The sequence below is a fragment of the Vanessa tameamea genome, chromosome 6 (genome assembly GCF_037043105.1).
Source record: "Vanessa tameamea isolate UH-Manoa-2023 chromosome 6, ilVanTame1 primary haplotype, whole genome shotgun sequence".
NCBI lineage: Eukaryota > Metazoa > Arthropoda > Insecta > Lepidoptera > Nymphalidae > Vanessa > Vanessa tameamea.
In genome coordinates, this window is record NC_087314.1 from 7,106,370 (window position 1) to 7,124,074 (window position 17,705).

General features: G+C 32.3%; 1 protein-coding gene across 1 annotated transcript; it reads right to left on the reverse strand.

Moving 5' to 3' along the window:
- Nucleotides 1-4,542: 4,542 nt before the first annotated feature.
- Nucleotides 4,543-6,998, reverse strand: LOC113393580 (larval cuticle protein LCP-30-like). Its single transcript, XM_026630555.2, has 6 exons — nt 6,896-6,998; nt 6,731-6,777; nt 6,218-6,448; nt 5,665-5,874; nt 5,207-5,263; nt 4,543-5,022 (listed from the first exon to the last, which is right to left on the reverse strand). Exons 1-6 carry the CDS (start codon nt 6,908-6,910, stop codon nt 4,629-4,631), a joined length of 954 nt encoding a protein of 317 aa, XP_026486340.1. The 5' UTR covers nt 6,911-6,998; the 3' UTR covers nt 4,543-4,628.
- Nucleotides 6,999-17,705: the final 10,707 nt, after the last annotated feature.

Genomic DNA, 17,705 nt, shown 5'->3' on the forward strand with positions numbered 1-17,705 from the left:
ATTAGGAGGTAAAATTAAATAACGATTTATTAGCTTGTTTAACTAATTTTAGATGGTTTTTTTTACGATGATGATATCCTCATCATGGTGGTCATTCTCAAGGGAGTCTAGCCAACTGTGCACTCTCTGCTCCTTCATGCTCATACTTCGATTTCCGGAGTATCGGCTAATCTAATACGACCAGGAATGATTTAGGCGAAGGACTAGAACACTTTACATGTAATTCGAGAAACCGGAATGTTAGAACAGCCATCTTCAAGATCTCTACTAATAAGAAAATAAGGACGGAAAAATCCATTACAATTTTATCGGCACAACACGGGATTTTATATTCGAGCCTTTGTGAGTTTTATTTTACTCCATTTAAATGTTGCTAATGAGTTTGATTAACGTTTTTAATTATATTCGAAAGCATTAAATAGATCTTAATTTGTCTCCACACAATATTTTAAGCGTTAGGTATGTTAAAAGATTTTAAATTCTTTATAAAAGCAATAATTGATAATGATATGTATTTCGATTAAAAGTATTTGCATTAACTAGTTATACTTTTTTTTTCGTTTGTCTTTTTTACAAATAAATTAATGTCACAGAACTGAATTGAAAATTAATAGGTTTATAGTCAATTAGCCAATAGCTCACGGGCTGCCTAGCGATGTGAAAAGTCGAACCTGACCCCTTGAGCTATTTCGTCCCAACAAAACATAATGAGCTATAAGATGTATGTATTTATGAAATTTCATAATTATACCTAAGTGAATTTTTTTATTATTTCGTGCGTAATATTTTTGAGACTACTTCTACACTTGCATCATAAAAGAGCACACTGATTGAAGGCAATGAAACTATGCCTTAGTTGATGTTATTAAGTTAGGACTAAATATTCAGTAACTAATCATATGTAGATAAATTAAATGTTTGTTTATATAATTCTTAAGTACTTGTGTCGCTGAATTCCTCCTAAATAGCTGGACCATTAATGACTTTTGTATCCGAGTTTGATAGTTCAGAGCCGGAAGTTGGTGCTACGTATAGGTGCCAGGTTATTTAATAAAAAAAGCAACGGCAAGTCATAAAATGAAAACTCAGAAATAGAAAGAATTAAATGATGAAGGAAAACCTCTTTTGATAAATGGACACCACCGCCCATAGACAATGGCGCCGTAAGAAATATTACCCATACCTTACATCGCCAATGCGCCACCTACCTCGGGAACTAAAATGTTATGTCCCTTGTGCCTGTTGTTATACTGGCTCACTCAACCTTCAAATCGGAACACAACAATACTGTGTACTATTATGTATGTATGTGTGTGTATTCTACTGCTTGGCGGTAGAATGTCTGATAGGTAGGTGGTACCTACACAGAAAGCCCTACCACCAAGTATAACCTGTTATTATAGTATGTATGTCTCAACCATGTCTTCATTGAAAAGTAATCAACTTCACCGTAACAAACACAATAAGTTTGTCAATATTATTTCAGTAGTAGATTTTTTATTAAATAATCAGACGACAGTACCCTAAACACCTTATACGCCAGCCGTGCTACATATTTCTCAGCGTGTTACACATTTCTCAGGAAAATTTCAGTGTCTGAAATCTAATGTTTGATGAAAAAATTCTCAGACTGGGGCCGGCTAAACCTAGTTCAATTCAACCCCAAAAAGACATATGTTAACCGTTAAAAAATCACCATTCGTCGTATCTCTACGATTTGAGAATATTCCCATTGCTGCCACAGTTAGTACCGGAAAACTTGGCTTTAATGTTTCGAACATCGTTCGGTTGTATGGTAAAGCCAAATTGGCATCAAAAAAGCTTGGTGTGCTCAACAAGGCAAGATGGTACTTCACGTCGGCTCTTCGACTAAAACTATAAAAGGCGCAAATTCGGTCCCACATGGAATACTGCTCTCACGCCAGGGTGGTTGCTCCCCAGTACCAGCTTCTTCCATTTGAACGTGTCCAACGCAGAGCGATTCTATTGACTTTGCGTAAAGATGTTGGATCACTCTGCATCTTCTACCACATTTATCACGGGGAGTGTTTCACGTGTTTGTGTTCACCTTCCGGCATCACGTAAAAAGTTTCAGCCGCACCACCTAAATGTCTGAAAATCCGCAACAGCACGATTTCTAAGGCAATTTTTGTCTCGCACAATCACTTTGTTCAACCAGCTTTCGCTGGCGATTTTCTGATCCGATGCGATTTGGGAACCATTAAGAAAAGGGTGTACACATTTCTTAAAGGCTGGCAACGCACCTGCAAGCCCCCAGTGTTGCAGATGTGCATTGGCGGTGGTAGTCACTTTCCATCAGATAAGCTCCCTGCTCGTACCATAGCATAAAAAAAACTAACATTAACTTACATAAGAGCTCTTAATAACACATATTTTAAAAGAACTGAATCTTAAATTGTGGAGAATATTTTGGGGATAAAGTTATTTTATATATTTCCAGTAAAAGTAAAAATGTAATAAAGAGGCAGTAAAAATCCAAACAAACGCTGGACAAAATCGTCTCCTCTTAAGTAGATAGCATATAACATCACGCTGTTCCAGTGACGGAAGGAGAATACATACGTTGCGGAGTTTGATTTGATACTCGCAAGTTTCTTTATGATTTTCGTCACTATGACGATATCAAGTGACGAGACCTAAGAGATAATTTATGAACACCAATGGACTTCATGAAAACTCTGGTCTAGTTGTCTTTGGTTACGATCACGGGTTTGAATTATAAAAACTTATTAAATATAAAATACTTAACTAATAATATACAAACTTTCATGGGCATGAAACTGTGAGAATAAGCAAAATATACTAATCAAGCAGTATCAATGACATTTAGATGTCATGACACTAGCCTACCGTATAATACGTATTTAATAATTAGAAGATTGATTTGATATTGTTGCTTATATTACTGTTACTGGAAAAAAATAATACTTCGTTTTAGAAAAAAAAGGTTTGTCAATTTATTAATTACCTACAGATACACAAACCATAATGAGGTCCAAGAGCTAGACACAGGTATGGCGTAAAGTCCAAATAAAGACCCACCTAAGCCTTTAAATAAAACATTCACACCTTTGAAACTCTAATTTATTTCTAACCGACTAAAAAAGGAGGTTGTACGAAAAAAACATGTAGGCTGTTTTGCGATTTCCTTCGATTTTGATTTCAGCAGTAAGATGTTTTTTGACCTATAGAACTCTATAATAGGTCTTTCAAATACAAATACAAATTTTAATGGTATAAAACACTTTTATGAATACAGACTTATTACCTAGTTACCGACACTAAAACTAATAAAAGGCATAAAAATGTCTTCTTCAAATAGTGAATCATAAGGTATCATAAATATACCGTAAATTATGAACTAAGATTAAGTTTCAACGAAAATAGCATACAACAAAAGTTACAGAATAAGTCGATACAAAAATAAACAATTAAAGTACGTTATGGTCAATCAAGACATTTTTGCTAAAGACTTTTAAATGATGAAATTTAACTAGGCTGGTGAATTTATATGAGTATAAAAAATAAGTATTTTTTTTATGAATATACCTATATTATAAGTAAAGGTTATAACGTTTTAGTTACACGTTTATTTTAACTTCATAAGCGGTTATTGATTGAAATAAGTTTAAAGTTAAAATAGATGTTTTTGCCGAATAATATTGGGACTATACTGTCATGTTCACACTACATTTCGACCAAAATGTCATTCATTCTAATTGAAAACCCATCCTATTTACCGTTGAGGTTCATAAAGGAGAAGGGATCAACCTTTTCTTCGTTTCGAAACCATATAACGAATCCTGCCTCAATTTATTCGAAACCTAGCCAATAATTTAATGTTCTTTGGCATCGAATCAATAATAAATACTTCTAAATAATGTCGCATACTTTTTTATATAATGGAAAATATTTTCGGGTATTGACTACGTTTTTCGTACTTCAGTATGTACTCGTAGATTACGAATCCGTAAACGTCCCACTGCTGGGCAAAGGCATCGTCTTCAGTTAAGAAGAAAATAAAAGAAGAAAAAAGTAGCTTAGAAGTAGTTGTCCGTACCCTACAGCTACACAATAAGTTATCAAATAACAGTGGAACAAATATAATAACGAAATAAACGTAATTATAAACATAAGTATGATGCGCCTGACAAATAAATATTGCAATAAAATTAAAACGCCGAAAGCGTTTTTGCCACATATTTTGTGTTAAGAATTTTCTTCGTAACCACGTCTATCTTATCAATTAAAACTGAGCTTTGAGTATCTTTTAATATCTGCATAAAAACTATTGAGCACATTCTTGATTTTTACAATAGAATCCATTGGAAGCCTGTTGTTGTTTTGGGTTTTTATTAATTAAAGTGACCACTCTAATGCTCGCCAAAGCTGTTTGAAAATGAACCAAATCCAATTAAACATAAATTAAATATCAAAATTTTAAATCAAATATGAAGCGTTTAGTGTAATTATACAAAACAACTCTAATAAGGATACAAAATAAAAATAAAACTGAACAGGTTATTTGTACTAATTTTATATTTTTAATCAGCAAATATCAACTACTGAACAGTTGTAACATTTGTAAATACTATAGACTAGAGTTCTTAAGGCAAATGAGCACCACTGGGCAGGAAACCTCTCTCGTCAGCAGTGTAGTCTACCCTGTAAGTAACACCGTCGGGTCCGACGTATTCGTAGAATCCCTTGGTCCTCATGCCTTCGCTTTCACTGTCGATCTTTTCAATTTGGCCGGCTTCCTCAGCGAGGATCTTGTTTTCAGTCTCGTACAGATAGTGGTAACCATCGGGAAGAACATCGCCTTCTTGGCGGATGATTCCGTATTTGTATTCGTAGTTTCCAGTGTTGACTGGGACTTGAACGTAAGCTGGAGTGGGCTTAACGTAGTAGGGGGTAGAGCTTGTGAAAACGGGGGTGTTGGAAACGGTTGCAGCGGATGAGATAACAACGACCTCTGGGGTCTTCTTTTCTTCTTCAATTCTGAAAATAAAATAATGATTTAACTTAGTGATCTTGATGAATTCAACGACGGGAATTTGGTGTCTTTAAATTAAATACTAACTTAATTGCCTTTTATACTATATTGTTATATTTGGCAATAATTGCATACATTTTAATATCCGTCCTAAGGCATACTAATTAAATATAAAAACAAAACACTTACGGTTCCACCTTTGGGGTGACAGGTGCGACGGGTTTTACGACTTCAGGGGCTTTGTTGCTAAAATAGAAAAAAATATATTAATATCAGTACTTTTTTAAATCCATGATCTAAAACAAATAAAATTTAGTTAATAGACTATTATTCACTGAAAATAACTGCTGCTTATTACTTAATAGTTTGCACTTTAGATCACTTTAATTACTAGAGGAATAATTTACCACCTTAATCTTTTAAATGAATTCTGTTTATTCTTATCAATTATCACACGTTTACCATTTATTCCTTAATAAGTACTATCGCGTGTTTACATACTTTTTTTGCACAAATTAAACATTACGAATGAAATAAATATCATACTCTCCTATTAAAATAAATACTAAAAGAAATCCACGTTTTTCGATATGTTGCGTATGAGTAACATGCGTGTTATTATTTTTTCAATTCAAAGGATGTATTACCCTCCAGCATTTCCGCCTTTGCCTGCATCGTCCTTGTTTCCGACATAAGCTCCACCGGGACCTCCCTTGTCAGAGGAACCGCTGTAGAAACCACCGGGACCTCCCTTGTCAGAGGAACCGCTGTAGAAACCACCGGGACCGCCGGGACCTCCATTGTCAGATGAGCCAGAGTAGAAGCCACCAGCACCACCACGGTCACCACGGTCACCGCTGAAAATTAAAAATGATTATATATATCACATAGGTACTTGTGTTATATATTAATGACAAAACATTAAACGCTACTATAATTTTACTGCCACCGAATATGATTACTCTCTGTCATTCAAATCAATTAAATTGTCCAGTAGTTAATTTTATTGTTTTATTTAATACATAAATTAAAGATAATATTATGGCACTTGAAATTAATATGCAAGGAGTGGTTAAGTAGTAAATAGATGCGTCAATTTATTCATTGCCATTTACATGTTAAGCGTTTGGTGTATCAAAGTTCATATTTTTTATTTTTTATAATCTACATGCTCAGTTCACTGTCAAAAGATTAACTTACTCGTAGGCACCAGAGTTGTCAGGCATGTAACGGCCCGAACTGTCGTATTTGCCTGGGTTGTAACGGCCAGGGTCGTAGCGACCAGGGTCGTAACGACCAGCTTCGTAACGTCCGGGGTTGTTGTATTTTGGTGCGCTCGTGACTCTACCGGTGAAGTATCTGTAGGGGTCGTAGGTGTTCACTGATGCGGTAGCTGAAGCACGAGTCACTGGGAAGGGAGTCGTGCTAGGGCTGCAAAAAGATATTTTCCAAATTATTATTAAACCATATTATATATTTATATATATTCAATAACTTAGTACTATATATATAAGTATATATTCCGCCAGAGCGTGTTTATTTCAAAATTACTTATATAATATTTATCTTAATACAAATTAAAATAACAGACACTAGAAAATAAATACAAAGTTATAGCAATTCCTTGTTATTACTATGAGTTATTTAATTAAAAAACCGAAAAATACCTATAAAATCAACCCCAATAACTATAAAACCATTATCGTAACTCACCTGAAGGTTTCAGCTGCGTAAGCAGCGGCGAACGCCAAACAAAATACCTGAAAAATAAACAAAACGTTTAATTTTAATTTTAATAAATGTTCACGAAAAAATAATGAATTATTATTCTGATTAAAACGTTATTAAGTAATTAAAAATGTAGTAAGTTCTACGAACCAAAAGAACACGCATTGCTGTTATTATCTTCACAGCTTATGAACTTGAATGTTGTCGCTTCTTAGATCTATGCCTTTATATACCTTTTTTTTCATCTAATTTTATAATATGATTCTCCTGGCCAGTTCGTCTCATTTATAATATGTTCGATATTAGTTATTCATTAGCAATGTTTCTCAAACTTTATTCTGTTGACTAATTAATTTTTAATTGTTTAATGTGCAAAATTATTTTATGTTATTGTTATTTTATATTAGTATGTTAAGGTTTTTTATTTATTTAATTTTTTAAAAAAATTAATTAATCTTCTAATTCTTATCTTAATCTTTTCTAAATTATTTAGAATTAAAACTTTTTATTGTACTAATTAAATTTGGATCTAATAAATATGTATTAAATATAAATTAGGTTTGTTTCATGAAAACTATTTATGGCTTTCCTTTAGAAATATTAGCTGCCCAGGAAATAAAGGAGATAAAAAAATATATCGAAAAAGAATTTTAGTACTCCAAGTTATATCAGTTTGTAGATGTACTACGAGTACAATACTCATTATGAACATTTAAGTACTCATCTCACGGATTTTTTCTTACACTTTCTTTGAAATGCCTTGTAATACAAATACCCACACAGATATAACAAACTATGTCTTATAAACTTTATACATAAATAGTATAATTATAGTATTGTTTTAATGCCTAGCATTTACAGCTATGGATATCGGGGTTCAAACGTCTGTGTTTAAATCTCGCGTAGAGCTTACAAACAGTTATTGCTTTTATTTTCTGTACACAAATTTTCAGCAGTGATCTGAAATTTAGAAGTTGGCAAAATACGTAAGTCAAGTCACGTAATCAAGGTTTATTTTAGGTTTTTAGGTTAAATATTTAGTACATTTTGGGAAAATGTGCTATGTCCTTGATAATAAAGATTTAATCAGTGATTAAATATTAATTATTATACAAAGCCTCCGTATGCCAAACGAGATCATTGATGATTATTTTCTTATAGTTCAAGGATCGAGGTTATAATTTATATTCCTTCAACTGGAAATTGATTAAATGATCCAAATAAAAAACTGGTTCAACAAATGATACACATCAATTAATATCGTGGCAGACCGATTATTTCCGAAGATTTGATAAGATAGCGTATTACAGTGCTTATCTAGTTTTTACGAAAAGTTGGTATTAACGATTTAATTTTCATTGCCAACAAGGCGTTGCTTATTTTCTGTGTCCTGCATGTTTAAATATTATTCGGGTGTAAAACATAATCCGGAAGTCTTCAAATGTCTCCATTTTATTTTTATTTTATTGGTTTATTTTCTATTATCTAAAAAAATCTCTTCGATGCATCAACATAATAAATTTATATTTAATTCGTTTTATGTAGCATACAACCATTTAAATCATTATAAATTATAATCTTTTAGCAATAATACCTAAAATATTACAAAAAAACACTCTTCACGCTTGCACATATGTTAATTTTTTTTTTACATAAAACATATATCATTGTGTACATTAAATCTAGGATATAATAATGAACTTTTGACCTTTTTTTGCTATATAAGTATGCTAATTGATTGCCTTGTACAAATATATAAAACAAAAGAAAGAAAATACTCAAATAATGTTTTAACTACATAAATTGGAGTTAAGCAGTCAGCACGCATGCTAACAGTTTGAGAAGCTAGTTATCAGTGTCAGAGATATTGTAAGGTTAGCCTTTAATGCTAAAACATGATCACCAAAACATATACTTTTGTATAATACGTTGTATAACAAAGGGAACGTTGAATTATAAAAATAATTATTTAAAAAATGTCAATTAATATTAATTTCTTTTTATTCTATTTTAAAGCAATAAGAATAAACTGAGTACAAATACTGTCAAACTTTTGAATCGGGAATGAATATAGTTCATTTTCTAAAACTTTTGTTATTTTATTACAATTATTGATAATGTATGGACAAAATATATGAATATTATATCAATTTCTCATGTAAATTATGTTTATTTCGAAGCTCAAATATTGATCTAATTTGATAATTAATTATTATTACGAATAAACTAATAAGCAATTATATTGATTAAATATATTTGAGAACAGCTATTATATTATAAAATTTAACAAATAACTTAAGTATTATGTCATATTATTCGATCTTTAAAAAATCCTCATCTCACCTTGGGTGTTTTATGTCATATACAATTAATTATATTTCGTATTAGCTTCTGAGTTACTCTAGTTTAGTTTTAAGTTCAAGCGATCTTTTTATATATTTACAATAGGCAGGAAAAATATCAAATGGGTAAATTTATGTTAAGGGATAATCCCCGCTTTGTTCCTTACGTCGTCGCCAATGCGCCACCAACATTGAGAACTATGGAGTTATGTCCCTGGTGCCTGAAATAAAACGAACTCATTCAATCTTCAAACCGAACACCAATACTCAGTACTGTTATTTAGAGGTTGAATGTGATGAGTGAGTAGTATCAGCAATACGCTATCATCCTTGATAACTAAGAAGGTTGTGATGAAATTGTGACACTGAAATTAAATTATATTAATGAAATAAAAGGTTAACTAGTAAAAAATACGTACAGAATGACTAGTATGTAGATTCTCTCATATAATATGTACAACTGGTCAAGTACACTGATCTCAGATACAGGCCATATGTAGATAACATTAAACTTTAAAGCGTCGTAACCTTTTAGAACTTACGATATAAGGATTGTTTATAACTCTGATTTTGTTTTGAAATGTCATTTAGGATTACTTAACTAATTTTATAACCTACTGATTCGTGAAGCGATATAATAGTCCGAGTAACTTTAAACATTTGGCTTTTTTTATGATATAGGTAGGCGGACGAGCAAATAGGTCATGGATGGTAAGTGGTCACCATCGCCCATATACAATGGCGCTGTAAGAAATATTAACCATTCCTTAGATGGTCAATGCGCCACCAACTTTGGGAACTAAGATGTTATGTCCCTTGTGCCTGTAGTTAGGCTGGCTTAAACTGGAACACAACAATACTAAGAACTGCTATTTGGCGGTAGAATATCTGATGAGTTGTACAAAGTAAAAGTTGTCTGTTATATAAAATTAAAAAACAAACTTTTATAAAGTAATTATGTTCCATAATTTATGTAGTTATCAATTCATTTTATTTATCTAATATAAGCTGATGATTGTGTTATTAAAACATTAAATATGTTTATTGAAATTTTGTTTGTTTATCTAAGATATACTAATATATATATATTATTAATTTTATTTATAAAATGAAAATAAAATAAACCTTTATTGCTATTTAACTTAACCTAAATAACAAAATATTAAAAGTTCAAAATGGAAGTAATTGTACTTTTGTTTAATCAACAAGTGATGTTTGCGACTTTAAAGATATCTAGTTAAATTATTGTTGCATTCCTATTAGAAAAATTTTAAGCTGCAGATTATTTTTCAGATTTAGATTAGATTCGAAACCTGAAAGATAAACAGTCGAATCCTAGTAGATATCATAAACATTTTCAGAAGCAGCCCGAAGCAGTTATAGAGGTGAGTCTTGTTCAGGTAGTGTGGAATTTCTGTCCTATCCGACGATGAAAAGAGAATACACGTGTGTATTATACCACAGCTTTATCTCATGATCAGACCGATGAAAGGTATTTTTAGGTTTTTAGTCGATAAATTCTCAGTTACAGCGCCGTATCCAAATGTTGGGAGTGTGTACACTTCCGTGCCTCGGAAAGCATATAATCCTATGTCTGAGCTGTTTCCATTCATCTTTTTGTCCTCCAACTGGATTATGAGAGAGAGGAATAGAGAGGCTGAATTTTCTCACATCCATCTGTAAACTATAGTCAGTGTCCATCGAGATTGGCCGTTGTCGCCGATCTCAGGTCATTATACTATCACCTGCAAAGATAAAAGATAATGACTATTGTAGCTGAAGTTCGGTTTTTCAGGATCCGAGACCGCATTAATAAAACGGGACAATATATTTTTTAAATGTAGCCGTAAAATCGTTACATCCATGACAAATATTTTCAGTCTTTTATACGTTTTACACAGAATCATTTAAAAATATATATAAGCTTAAGATATTATTATCTGTGTTACATAATGTAATGTTTAAAAAACACTCTTTACTGATCAAATCCGGATTGTAAATTTATTTATAGGTTTGAATAGAATGTTAAAAATATGTAACAGATGCTAATTAATTTAAATAAATTAGACCACATTATATTTCAATGTAAACTTTTATCATAACCAGTTGGTACTCGACGTTCAATCCATAATTAAGTTTTATCTTGAAGAAGCAACAGCTTAACACCGCTGTAATTGAAAATAAAATATTCAAATTCAACAGCGATGTATCTCAAACTTTACTTAAAATTAAGAGTTTAATTGTTATAATATTATACTACGAGTTTAATAACCGATGAGAGTTGAGATTGTCCAGTGATTTTGTATTGAAACCAATCGCGAAGAAACCTTCGGGTGAAAATACAGATGTGCACCTATAAATAGTATTTATATAGCTGTGTGTGTATTGATCGACCTTATTTGGAGCCCAGCAATTTGTCATTTACGTGACTGTTACGTATTAACTTACTAAAACCAAACAAACAGGACGTGTAAAATGTTCCGATTCATTGTTTAACAATGAAATAGAAAGAAATTATATTTTGTCCGTATTTTTTCTTTATATTTATTAAATACATATAAAAAATACAAAAAATAAAAATACGATATGAAAAATATTTATTAAAATCGTATGAAAAATTTAATTGATTTCTTCTAAGCCGATAACATTTTCGCCATCAAAGAAAATTAGTTTAGTTTAAAGTACCTATAGATTTGAAATAATTTTATTTAAAAATAAATATTTTTTCTTATAAAATTTCCATTTAATATGTAAAATATTGATCTTTAAATGAGTTCATAACTATTAATGTGACGGATGTAGAAACCGAACATAAATCACATACCTTCTACGTTTAAAGATTATCTTGTATATTTAAATATAATTTCCATAAAAAATCAAAACATATGTACTTCTTCTTAATTAATTACTATTGTGTTTTCAAGTATATATATATGATTTGTATTTTAAACAAAGTTAGGGGGACAATTTTTTCTACTTCACTTCACCTGTGCGCAATGTAAACTTTTCTTTTTTTTTTTTACGCCTTAAATATTATTATTAGAAATGTCAAAAGTTTTTAATCTATCATGTAGCAAGTGTAGAAATATCTACGTTATTTAATGTAAATTAAATTATGCAGATACTTCGTACCCGGAAAAATGCATTGATAAAAATATATGTGATAGTCAAGTTGATAAATAGTTCTAAATTGTGAACTTGACCTTTTGATCAACAACACATGAAAATTCGCTAATAGATGAGAAAAACAGAGTATCGTTAAATGCAAATTACATTAATTTATTTCTTGTCAAATTCCAATTTTAACGTTTTTGTCTCATTTATTCACTATTATAAATTATTATATTCCTACTGAAAAGGGATGTTTTATGTTCTTGACGAAATTATATATGTGGTCCCCATTCACTAGAGCCGACCCCAATCGTCTTTGTCATTATAGTTTCCGGTGAATTATTCGATTTTTCGAATAGATACGTATCATCACCTAGGTGCTCGTTGATACTACTCGCTATACGGACGCGAATGTCCGTCTCAAATTTTATTTCAAATATTGATCCAAAATTAAAAAAAATAGCTATCATGCATACATATAAAAATGTAAACAGCCCAAGAAATAACGCCAAATGCAAAATAATTCAATAAATATCTCCTTTGAAATGTATATTCAATGAGTTTATTAATATTTAGCATCCCACCAATCAAATCTTGCGCTTTTGGTATAAGTGGGAAATTCAAAATGCATGCGAATCAAAAAGGCTTATTTCTGAATATTGTTTAGAAGGCTTAGAAAAGTTGAACTAGATATTTTTGACTAAATTTTATATGAGATTTTACGCCATCTTGAAAACGTGGCCAATTTTGTTATTTTGATAGTCTCTGTTGTGATAACGAAATATACTATTATAATACTTTTCGGTCATATAAATTTTACACCTACTATGGTTCGTTGTCGAGACATAGATGAACGAGAAAGTGAAAAATTAAGCGATTATTATGCGTTATGTGCTTCCACCCACCGTGATCCATATCGAAAAAAGTATATTTTCTTTACTTATAACAATTGAAGAAGTTTCATTCTATAATAAATTTAAATACGAAAAGCACTACATACATAATTAAATAGTGGTTCATAGACATCTTTTTTTACATTGTTGATGATGTTATTCATTGCTACATGTTTTGTTTCGTCAAGTCTAAAATTTTTATTTTTTTTATGATACAGGTAGGCGGACGAGCAAATAGGCCACTAGATGTTAAGTGGTCACCACCTCCCATAGACAATGACGCTATAAGAAATATTAACCATTCCTCATACCGCCAATGCGCCACCAACATTGGGAACTAAGATGTTATTCCCTTGTGCTTATTGATAAAGTTAATTTACGAGAGACGCCATTATTATGTATCAATAAGTTTAATTGTATTTAATAATATAATACTGATAAGTTATTAATAGTTATCCTTTATAAGCAGCAACTAGTATCTTTATTATTATATTTAAAAGTTAGGGATTAGTACTAGAAGGAGACTGAGGTGAATGCACAGAACGCTAGGTTTCGGGCGCACGTCAGGCGAATATTAGACTCGCGGTGAGAGCGCATTTGACGTCGCTCGTCATACGCAATAGCTCACTTTACATTGTACTTTTGAACCATCAACAGCTCACTTCAACTATAATTATTTTAACTATATTATTGATACAGGCAAAATGATAAGGAAATATAGTTAAAAGGAAACGACTACGACGATATCCTGTTTATCTATTTAATCATGAAAGACTTTTATACCGCCAATTTAATACTCATTATCTGAGATTAAGAAATAATTCCAAAAAAAGTCCGCGTATTTCCTCAGTTCCAATGATTGTGCTCGACATTGTGATGTAAATATACTATTGTGGACTTCACTGCAGGCAAGCAACATCCATACAATAGCTTTCGACATTATTCAGGAACCTAAGGCCTCGTCTTAAAGCCATGCTCTAGCTATGTCTTTCTCTCTGAACATTAGACAACCAGTCTGTCTTCTTGTTTTCATTTCGAACTACAAAAACAAAGATTGCATTATATGCAGTCATATAAAAACCTCTTAAATCACCATATATTTCAAATCAAGTACGAACGTTTAATGCATTTATAAAGATAAGAACTATTAATATTAACAGTCCAGGTGATGATAAGAGATCATCATCACGACTAATTGCACCTGGCTCAATAAGGGCAGAAACGTCAATAGTTGCAAAAGCCCTTTTTATTATATCATTAAGAGAACTATGGCGGAAAAGCCTACCTGAACTCCTTGGACAAGACAGACCATGTAATCCGATAATCATAATCATAAAGCGGTATTCCCAGTCGGAGACGAATTGATATGCGGAAATATTTTCTGTCTTAAAATGTTCGAAGTTCGAAGAGAGAAAAGCAACAAAAAAGGAACAGGACAACAGAACAACTTTTTTAAGGATGGCATCGATTCGATCTATAAAGCTAAGAAATTTCTAGATTGAGCTCGCCCGTATGCTCTTATGAGAATTTAATATAACTAATCTCATAGGATTGTCCGAAAATAGTTTAATTTTATCATTAAGAATAGGCTCTATGCCTTCATCAAACAGTGGTGCACCAAGGAGGCAAAGTAGTCAGTCGGAAGGTTACTCGCCAGAATATCCAAAGGCGGAAGCTTAGCCCTGCAGTGGCTATGGTTATAAATGGTAGAGCTGTACCTGGTTCGTCTCCCGCTCATAACAATGAATATTTATAAACGTCAGGTCTTTCTGGGTCTAGGTATTTGTGTTTTGTGGATTCCTGAACAACTAAATTCCTGAAAGGCCGGCAACGCACCTGCAAGCCCCCCGGTGTTGCAGATGTCCATGGGCGGTGGTAGTCACTTTCCATCAGGTGAGCCTCCTGCTCGTTTGCCACCCCTAACATAAAAAAAAAACTAAATTGCATTGTCTTAAAGTGCATGTATATGTAATATTTATTTTTATTATTACGCATTTCTCGACGTGTAATTGACACTTTATTTTTGAAACAAAACGCAATAATATATATACAAGACAGATCATCTCATAATTATGAATGTGAATCAGAACAGTGAGATAACATTAAGTGCTTAAATATATATACAAATATGAATTAAAAATAGTTACTGTATAAATCTTGACCGTGTTCGATTTTTTTTATAGAGACTTAATACATTATGTCAGGATATTTTAAGAATAATTTCTATTTCTTTATTATTTTATTATATTTTAAGGTTTTAAGACAATAAAAGATTATACATGAAACACAAATATTTATTTAGCCATTATAATAGCTGTAGTAATCGTAATATTGTATCAATTAATAATTATAATAAAACCAATTACCTTAATCAAAATATACTTTATTCAAGTAGACTTTTACAAGCACATTTGAATCGTCATTTAACAAACTATTTAAAGTAAAGCTACCACCGGTTCCGAATGTAGATTCTACCGAGAAGAACCGACAAGAAACACAGTAGTTACTCTTTTTCAATATCCAAAATACATTCATTTTAGTTAAATACAATTATACTAACTTTGTATATATAATACTAACTTTGTATATATAATACTAACTTTGTATATTGATAATTGCAAAAACACAATTCATATATTCATCAATAATTTAACAAGCAATAACAATTATCCTATATCACAAAATTATATCGTACCTTAAATGTTAGCAGCAACTTGCTGGTCCAGGATCCAAGTGAAAAGTAAAAGTCGAAGTGTTCTGTACCGAGCTTCCATCACTTATATAAGCCTCACTACAAATCACGTGACTCACAATATTGAACAGAAAAGTTAAAGTACTCTCTTATTTAATATCAATGTTATCAATACAATTCAAAAATAACTTAAATTAAATTATTATTATTACAGAATTGATTAAAACATACAATACATAGTGTAAGCCTTGTTTGTAATTGTCTAATTATTTATTTATTTCTTACTTAATCTGACAACTGCGTGGAACGGTGGCAAGAATGCTAGCAGCATTTCGCCGTTGAATCGCAATTCCGATCCTCTGGGCTAAGAACGAACCAGCCTGCCTCCTGCCTCCTGTCACCAGTGGAGGCAATAAGGCAAGGTGTTATACTTTTGATGAAGCTTTTTGCACCATTACTCCAAGGGCCAAGTGTTTCGACAGCAAATGGGACAAAAAGTAAGTTTTTTGGCTTCAACTTTTTCCGCAGCGGCACCGGCTCTTAACATTGTTTCTCGAATATGAGACGGGGCCAACGTGTACAATCAACGCATGTAGCGTCCAACACAAGGGCCCGTTCTCGTTCCCAGGGAACTAATGTTAATCCATCAGGTCTCTTACCATCATCACGACTGATTCCATGAGGCTCTGTAAGAGCAGGAACGTCGATGGTGGCAAGAGCCCTTTTTATTGTGTCATTAAGAGAACCGTGGCGGAAAAGCCTGCCTAAACTCCTTGGGCAAGAGAGACCATGTAAACCGAAAGAATCCACCTCCTTTCCATACGGGCATCTGTGATCAGAGCACAGCGGTGTTCCCAGTCGGAGACCAATTGATATGCGGAAACATTCATTATCTAAAAGTGTCCCAAGATTTTTAGAGGGTAATGAATTCAACCAGTGACTTGACTCTTTAGTTAATAACGCTAGAAGCCTGGCACGGTATTGGGCACTTGTTAAATTTTGTGTCAAACTGTGTAGTGTAACGTGGACCAATGGCGAATCCCAAAGTTTTTGTTTTGTAACTTCCTTAGGGATATCATCATTAGGGCACTTTACCTTCCAGGTCTCTATCGCCTCAGTAACATTTGTGATTTTGTCTGATTTTGATTTTAAAATTTGTGAACAAACTTAACTTAACTTTTGTGTGACGTGTATAACCAGATAATTATAATTTACTAGCGACCCACCCTGGGTTTGCACGGTAACACTGAGTACTTTCTTCCTCTCAGAGAGCAGACTTTTTCCGGCCTAATCGACAATCATTATAATAATCGCACGAGATTTGTACATATAAATAATACAACCTTTCTCGTAAATAATTTTTTTGAATCGTGAACGAACTGGAAACCACCGCAGTTTTTCCAAACATTGTTCACAAAGTCGCAACATGGCATGCGTGCAATGCCACTATTTTTTTTTTTGTAAAAATAGAATTAATACAACTCGCATCCTACATATCGTAAGTGGTTGGTACAACAACTATACTACGTTTCAAGTCAATTGTATGAATAGATAAACAATAGAGATGTGCCGATTATAACTTTGGCCGACTAGCCGACTAACTGATTAGTCGGTTGTACTGAGACCGACTAATCGGCCGACTAATCGGCCGACTAATCGGCCTCTTGATTTTTGCGTTGCACAGGTCAGAGCGATGTTTTTTGTAAAAAATAAAGTATTATTCTTCATTAAAATGGAAGAGCTTAAAGTAATTAAAATAAAGATAGAGAGAGTGAGAGAGAGAGAGTTTGAGTCAAAAATAAAGTCTCGCGTATGGTTTTTTTTACTACTTGGATCATAATTCTAGTAAAGTCAAATGTAACCAGTGACAAATGATAATTTATCTAAAATTAATTTAATTTTAATAATATTATTACAATTAT

Bases quoted from the DNA above. Each gene is read 5' to 3' on its own strand.
- LOC113393580 (XM_026630555.2), bottom strand. The intron at 5,875-6,217 runs GTAAGTTAATCT...TTTAATTTTCAG, and splicing joins GACAACTCTGGTGCCTACGA to CGGTGACCGTGGTGACCGTG. The intron at 5,264-5,664 runs GTAATACATCCT...TTTCTATTTTAG, and splicing joins AAAGGCGGAAATGCTGGAGG to CAACAAAGCCCCTGAAGTCG.